Below are 7,987 nucleotides of genomic sequence, written 5' to 3'. Positions count from 1 at the left end.
AGCATCGTGCAGAGGGGAACGGGAACTGGCCGCATTGGAGCTGTCCACCACAGACCATCCATAAAGTCCAACCCTCCTGCACAAATGTCCTTCAGTTCCTTTTCTAAGTAGTACCGGTGTCACCTGGATTGGGGGTGGAAATAGTGATGGTGTCCCGGCCCAACTTCCTCGTGAGTAGGGTCTGTGTTGAACCTGCAGAGTGTAGTGTGTGGGGATGCACGCGTGTACACATGGGAGGGCAAGTACTGCTGTCGTCCAGGAGACTCCAGGTGAACCTATTCTCATGGGGCACACATAGTTAGGGCTCCAGGGGAAAGCAGGCACAAGCTCCTGGCAACTAAAGGGCCGCAGCAGGCAACTAGGGTTCACCAGAACCCAAAGCCAGGTGACAGACGCGGTTCTTTGAGCTAAGTCAAAGATTGGGGCATTTATCTTTGATTTCCTCCCATTGCTCACTGCTCTGCAGTGTTCTGCTGTGCCATTCCTGCTTATGGGGACATCCACATTGCACAGGGACTCAGAAAGCAGGACTAAGGATCGAGAGTAAGGCCAGGAGGAAGGTACTGGTCCTGGGAAGAATTGGTCCCTGGATTCATATGGGAATCAGGGCTTAGAATGAAGCTGGCTTTCCAGGATAGGTGAGGCCCCAGGGCAGCTGCAGCATCAGGCTTGGCACAGGTGCTAGCAGAGAAGGAGCAGGCAGACTTGATTAAGGATTCTGTGATTTCTTTATTGGGGCAGGGATGGACATCATTCTGTAGAGGTCTTTGTGCTGGCCTGTGTGCATTTCCACACAGATGTACATATGCACACACACCATGCCAGTGCTCTGGGGCCAAGGTCAAGCTCTTCTCACAGACAGGGATTAGAAAGAGGCTGCTTCTGGATTCTGAGGCTGTAGTCCCGACTCAGGAGAGAATCCATCGGTCCCAGGACAGAGTGTAGCTGACAGTGCTGGGGTCCAGGTGCTCTGCTGGGAGGAGCTGAGGCTGACAGAGCCAATACCATCCCCCTCCCTACCCTGGCTGGTGGTTGGGTCCAGCCCTGCTGGAGGCAGGTTCTTAGGCTCCTTGTGGCCTCAGCTTAGAGACCCTGAGTGCTTCTTAGGCCACTAGGGCCCTTTTCCATGCTAGGCACATCAGAGGATAACTCTGCGGTCCAGGTGATCCCCTCGCCCACTGCGCTGGTGTCTTACTTCCAGGTGCTGTTTCTGGACTTTTTCAAAGTGCTGCAGCAGCTCTGTGTAGTCGATGCTGGGGGAGTCACCTTTCTGGGACTTGGGGGCCGCTTTCAGACAGTCTCTGGGAAGATGGACAGAAGTCAGAGTCAGTGTCTGCATCATGGTAGGTGCTGGTGGGGTTCAGTCTCTGGGCACCTGTGGGTCCCTGCCCAAGACATCTTCCCAGCAGCCAGACCCATAGTGCTTAGGGTCCCATGTCCACCCCCTTTCCTGCAGCTGGTGGGAACAGCCAACCCGCTGCTTGGATGTCTGTCGGCCTGTGGGCTGTTGATGGCGCCCGGAGCGTTGCATGGGGGAGCACTTCCTGTTTACCAGTGGCTCCCTTTAGGGTGAGAGCCAGGGCCAGCAGCCAGCCAGGAAGGCAGCTGGGGCCTGGAACAGGGTCTGGGGAGAAGGGGGAGGCGGTAGCCCAGCCTTTTCTCTGTGGTATGGCTGAGACTGCAGACAGCTGGGATCGGTGAAGTCTCTCTGTTGGACCTATAACTTGGCAGGCCTTGGGTCCCAAGGCCTGTGATCACTACCTGCTCCCAGAGAAGAGCTTGTCTTACCACAGGACATGCTGACCCACCTACACTCCTTCCAATTGACGGACCAATCCTGTAGCCTCTCATCAGCTGGGTTTAGCTTGCCACCCAGGGTCCAGTCCCATTCCTAACTGTCCTTATTCTGTTCCCCACACTCCATTCTGCCTCACTGGCTTAGAGCCCTGGCAAAGGGTTTCATGAAGGCTGTGACCAACTCGGCTGAGCGGACTCCCTGGGGCCTCTGGGTGGGTGAAGAGGCTGACTGAAGCAGAGGAAATAGGATAGCAGACCTGGCCTAGACATCTGACCTTACACACAAACCTCCATCCTAGTCTGTAAGAGGTTGCCACAGGAGACATGTCACGTCCCCGAGTATAAGGTTCCCTCCCGCTGTGACATGACAGAAACTTGCCTGTGTCCAGCCCCAGCTCAGGTATGAGATGGGTAGCTACATACAGCTCTACCACTCCTCGAGCAGGCAGCCCAGGGCCTGGTACACTTGGCTGCTCTGTCTAGAGCTCCCACGATGGCACCTTCCCCAGTGAGGTTGGCCAAGTGAGAAAAACCAATGGCTTTAAGCCTGAAGGCACTGCTGTGGCCTGTTGAATTTCAGGCTAGGAGCAGGGCACAACTACTCCCAGATGCAGCTTTGGGAACCTGAGTCTACCTCCCACACCCTGGCCCACACTGCTCCTTTCCTCTCTTGAGGAGAACACACACTGCCTGAAAACATCTTAGATAGCATCTGTGGCCAATGTTTTCCTGGGCCTCCAGCCACTGCCTCCTGAGCCAGGGCTTGATCACTGTTGGCTGGAGAGTGAAAGTGGCCTGGTGATGCCCACTTGGTTGTCATTTGGGGCTTCTGCTGCTGGCTGACTCCCTTGGGAATGAGGGAAGGGACCTCTCTGGCCCAGCAGCTACTGGTAGAGGTGCCGCTGTCCTGGAGAACAACCAGAGGGGGCAGAGGGACTTAGAGCAGGTAGTCCTAGGTCCCGGGTGTGGCTAGCTGTTATCCAAGTCATTTAACCTGGGACGGGGTGGGATGTGTGCCCAAGAGTCTACATGCTGCCATAACACCAGCATTAGCGAGTGTGGGGACAAAGGTCCAGAAGGGCTATTACGAGGAACTGAGGGATGTTCTCATTAGTTTTGCTAACTTGGCACAAATGAGTTACTTGGGAAGAGGGAACCTCAATTAAGGAACTGCCTCTAGCAGTCTGGCCTATAGGTGTGCACGTGGGGCACTGGCCTATAGGTGTGCATGTGGGGCACTTTTTGATTAATGATTGATGTCCATAGGCAGGTGGTCCTGGGGCAGGCAGGCAGGCAGGCAAGCAAGCAAAACAAACCTACAGAGCAAATAAGTAAGCTACAATGGCCTTCTTTACTTCAGTCCCTGCCCTGACTTCCCTCAGTGGCTGGACCATTACCTGGAAGTGTAAGATGAAATAAACTCCTTTCTTCCCAAGTTGCTTTTGGTTAGTGTTTTGTCATAGCCATAGAAAGCAAATTAGAACAAAAAGATACCGAGGCTGGGGAAACAGCTGTATCTTGCTCTCTGGAACCTCCTCCATGGTAGGGGGATCCTTCCTAGCCATCGTGACCAGCCTTGCTGCTTGCTCAAGTCAGCATCTCATGTACCTCAGGCTGGCTTTTATAGCCAAGAGCACCCTAACTGATGGTTCTCCTGCCTTCACCTCTCCAGTGCTGGGACTACAAGCATCATCTCCTCCCCCACCACAATGGCGTGCTTTCTCCCCCACGCTACTCAGGTACTGGGTGACAGGGATACCTGGCGGCAGGGTGGAAGGTGGCACTCCCCTGCCATTTCCTGTCCATCTACCATGAGCTTTTCTTTCAGAGGCTCCTTCTCTCCGCACTCAGGATGGTTAGAAAGCCTGAGAGTGGCCCATGGCCCCAACCCTTAGTAAGAACGCAGAGGGACGGGTCGTGAATGTGGAAACCTCCCCAGCTGTTCTGCTTGCAGGCGACTGCCTGCCTGCCAGCTGCCTGCCCCACCCGGGGCTGGGGCTGCCCACAACCCCTTTCCAGAGTGTGAGCTGGCCCTCTGCACCCCAACCCCCCTGAAACCTGACTCCTCCTCCAGCTGTCTGATGTCCCTTCCCTCCTACTGTATCCATGGCCGAGTCTACATTCAACTTTCTCAGGTCCCTGCAGAAGCCAGAAAGCTGGGACCCCCCAACACCTCCTGCCTATTTAGTACACATATGCACAGACCAAGAAACTGGGAGCCCAGAGAGGGTATTGAATCTGTGTGAGGCCACATAGCAGATCTCATTTTAGGCCTGCAACCATCCACTGACCCACATTAGAGCCTTCTACATAGAAGACTCACTCCTTGGACTCAAGATTTTCCCGAGGAAACCCTTTTACCTAGTTTCTTTCTGGGGATTTATCTTGCCTTGACTCGGACAGCCTTCCCTACCTTCCTCAGACAAGATATTGCCAGAAGAGCCCTGAGAAACAGCTCTGGGAAGCTGCAGGGTTTCTGGCCTGGCCGGAGGCCTGCCCCAGGGCAGTGTCCTTCCAGGTGCCTTCTACCTTCCTCCTCGCCTCAGTGCCTCCTTGGATATTGTAGGGTCAATGTACAAATCAGGCTGAGGAGGTGTAATGCCACCTTAAGATCTTCCTACTTTCAGAAGCAGGATATAATCCATTCGGGAGGGATCCAGACACCAGCCCAACCCCACAGTGGTGTCCCTGAACCCTGGGTGTATTCAACCCACCAAACACTTCAGAGTTCACTTGGTTGACACCCAGAGCTGACAAGACACAGTCAGCACAAGGCTGACTGGGAAAGCGGCAGGAAGGGGTGGACTGGGCAGCAGGCAGGGCAGCCTATAAGGTTGGTTTGGAAGACACAGGGTCACAGAGACCTGAGTACAGCAGGCTGATCCTGAGGCTGTCTGCATCTACCCTAAAGGCAAATGCCCAAGGCCTTCGCTGCAGTGAGGCGCCAGGCCTGCTGAGTGGCTTCAGTGGCCTAGGAGGGAATTCTAGACACACAGGGCAGCTGATGCAAGCTGGGTGCACTCCATTCAGCGTAAATCTTCTCAGTGGCTCTGCTTGTTTCCATGGTGACCTGACAAGTGAAATTTTCCATCTCCGATGCCAAATGCCTGTGGATGAGGCAAAGCCTCCAAGGGTTACCAAATATAGACACAGCCCAACAGGCTGTGGGGCCAGGGCCAGCAGAGGGTTCAGGGTGGGAGCTTGGAACCCCTTGCTTAGAGGGTGCCAGCTTGGGCAACTCATGCTCTTCCTGAGAGCAGGTTCCTGGTGGAGTAGAGCAGGTATATTCTTGTTTCCTAATCCTTTGGAATGATGGTGGGCAGGTCCTGATGATGTGGGAGCTCTCAGAGGGCCAAGTTTGAGCATCTCATAGAATGGAATAGCAAGGCATCTAAGCCTGTGAGGTGCCCAACTCTGGGCTCTATCTGGCTGTCTGGGCTCCCGACTTACTTGTCATCCCTAGAGCTCCTCTCTCCAGGGACTTCTGCTGGGGAAAAGATCTCACACTTAGGCCTGGTCTCTCTAAGCTCCCCCAGCCTGCTTGGGAAAACATGCCTATATATTTCTGCCCTTTAAACACTCCCAGAACCTCCATTTTGGGATCTGCTGTGGATTTGAAGATAAGAGAAAGAACTTGTGGAGTGAACAAGGTTAAACGACAGAGAGGTAAAGTAGGGCCCTGGATCTCCCATGGAACGGGCCTGGAGGGCAGTGCCTGAGGCCCAGCACTCACTCAGTCTGCAGCAGCTCAGGGTTGGGCACACACTGGAGCCGGTGAGAGAGCAGCTGGAAGGCACTGCTCTGGGGCAACAGCATGAGCAGGCCGTACAGGGCCTTGATCAGGTATGGGTTGTTCTTCACGTCCAGCAGTTGCAGGCGTAGATCTGCAGCAGGGCAGAAGTCAGGGGTCAGGAATCCTGGGCCTGCTCTAGAACACACTAGCCCAGATCCCTTCCTCAGCCGAGCTGCGAAAGCACTGGAAGCACCTGGACCAAGCACTGCTAGGCGGAGACACAGCTGCCTACGAGCTAAGCAGTTGCTCCTCCACAGGCAGCCAGGCCTGGGGCCCTTCTCTCAGAGAATTTTAGCCATTTTTATGCCCCAATTTCCTCCTACCCATCCATTTGACTGACGTACCTAGCAGCCCCTCAGCCTGACGTCCCTGAACCTGCTGCTGGGTTAAGCCTACCTTCCCCAGGCTCAGCTGCTTCCTTATAATGAGGGCTGGGGGCTTGCAGAGTAACAGATTCCCCAGTTGGCGCTGCACGTGCCAGCACGTGAGCTATAAATAGGATGAGCTAGAGAGAAAGAGTGGATTAGGGCTTTGCTAACGGAGGGTGGATGGGAAAATGCCTTTGTGTGTAGTGAGGCGCACACCAAAGCTCAGAGTGTCCAGGAGATTTGAATATCCAAGTTAGACGTAGCCACTTACCACCTCAGCCCTTCAAGGGCAGGACACTCTCATTCTCTGCCCAGCATCTATGTCAATCCTAGAAGTCTGAACCTGCTTCTGGCCAGCTGCACCTCATCGTGGCTACGGCCTGCCCAAGGCCGGGTAGGGAGACCGGATTGCAGAGAGGCTCTCCTTCCCCTCCTGGGCCTCGGTAGTAGCTCTGCCCACATCTTAAACCTTGGCAGACATTATTTGTAGACAATGAGGCAGAGAGTAGACCTTTCAGAGAGGAGACCTGCATCTTGGAGCCTGGTCTTGCCTCCCAGTAGGACAAGGATGATGCTGGGAGCCTGAGCAGCCAGGCCTTGGTGCCAGGTGGCAGAGAACTCGGTGGCTTCTTAGTGCCCCCTCTTATCCCAAGAGGCAGAAGTCATAGCACCTATGAAACTGTAACATTCATATCTGATATTGACCCAAGTTTCCCAGCATAGAACTCCTACAGTCCTCAGAGTCTCTAAAATAGCCTTTCATGCTGATTGCCAATGGCCAAGGTAAATCAACCATGCTTTAGTAACGAAGCTTCCATAAAAACTCAGGATTACGTTAGAAGTACACTCTTCTCTTCCTCCATTTCCACCGTAGTGTATCTTAACAATTGCGCTTCCTAGAGCTCTGTGAGACACTCAAGCAAAGTAATCAAACCTAAGGTCGTGTGTGAGCCCTGATGTATATAGCTGGGTGCTCAGAAGCCCAGGGCCGGTGAGATTGGATGCTGGCTCCAGGTGGGCTCTGAAGACTTGCACTGGAGGATGCTCAGCCAGCTGGAGGAACAAGGAGAAGCATCTGCTGGGGTTACAGACGAGTTCATCTGCAAGTGTGTGCATAGGGAGACTTTTTGTTTTGTTGTTCAAGATAAGGTTTCTCTGTGTAGCCTTGGGTCTGTAGAACAGGCTAGCCTCAAACTCAGAGATATATCTGTCTCTGCCTCCTGAGTGCTGGGATTAAAGGTGTGTGTCTCCACTGCCCGGCTAGGAAAACTTTTTACCATGTACACAGCTGTGGAGAAGCCTGAACCTACTTGCAGTTCTTTCTTCCCGCTGGGCCTTGAGGAAGCTTGGTTTGCTTAGCATCTTTGCTGTCGTCGGTGCCTCCTCCATCTTATTCCTGAGGATGAGCTGCTTAGGGCTTCTTCTTGACTAGCTTAGACCTGCCTTCAAGTGAATCCTTCTACCCTGAGGGGCTCTCAGGCAGTGACACACTAGGCAAGGTAGGCTTTGGACAGGCTGAGGTCTTTCTCCTGTTCTGCTGTCTCCAGGGCCTGAGCCATGGCAGCACCAGTAGGTGCTTAGAACAGCTGGTCCTTTAAATGTGAGGGAGCTGGGGAAGGGGGAAATTCTTGAGCCCCTGCATTTGTTTTTGGGTCCCAAGGTAAAGGCTCATCACTCAGGTCAGAGATGCTGCCAAGGAGCAAAGGCCCAGGTGGCCATCTAGGCTAGGAAGGTGGCTAGAGCCAGGGCTGCCTCTGGCTTCTCCACTACACTGTAAACACACGTGTGTTATCTGGAGTGCTGCCTGCTTTGAGGAGCAGGCGCTGCATGTGTGGAGGCGCCAAGTGCTGTGCTTGCCCAGGCAGCCGCTGCTTCTGCACATTTAGCCTGGGTGTTACTCACCAGGCAGTACTCGCCCAGTGGCTCCTGGCACATGGCGGCTCCTGGGCAAGCCCCAGAGGGTCAGGGCAGAGGCAGCAGGCTGGGGAGGGCATCGAGGGACAGCCCATGGCAGGCTCTGGTTTAACAT

The 7,987-nt window shown here is 54.2% G+C and overlaps 1 protein-coding gene across 5 annotated transcripts in view; it reads right to left on the bottom strand.

Moving 5' to 3' along the window:
• Positions 1-709: 709 nt before the first annotated feature.
• Positions 710-7,987, bottom strand: part of Vac14 (Vac14 homolog (S. cerevisiae)) — a 101,870-nt gene continuing 94,592 nt past the window's right edge. For 3 of the 5 annotated variants that reach the window (NR_151675.1, NR_151674.1, NM_146216.3), the window contains 2 exons: positions 5,531-5,681; positions 710-1,301 (listed from right to left, as the gene is read on the bottom strand). Coding sequence is in view for 2 of the 5 variants with exons in the window: in NM_146216.3 (NP_666328.2) it covers positions 1,139-1,301; positions 5,531-5,681 (314 nt within the window). In the remaining 3 variants the exon portion in view is untranslated. The remainder of the gene's footprint in view (positions 1,302-5,530; positions 5,682-7,987) is intronic. The other 2 variants (XR_003947268.1, XM_006530918.3) reach the window with 2 other exon arrangements.

The sequence above is a fragment of the Mus musculus genome, chromosome 8, assembly GCF_000001635.26.
Source record: "Mus musculus strain C57BL/6J chromosome 8, GRCm38.p6 C57BL/6J".
NCBI lineage: Eukaryota > Metazoa > Chordata > Mammalia > Rodentia > Muridae > Mus > Mus musculus.
This window is presented reverse-complemented; position numbering and strand designations above follow the sequence as displayed.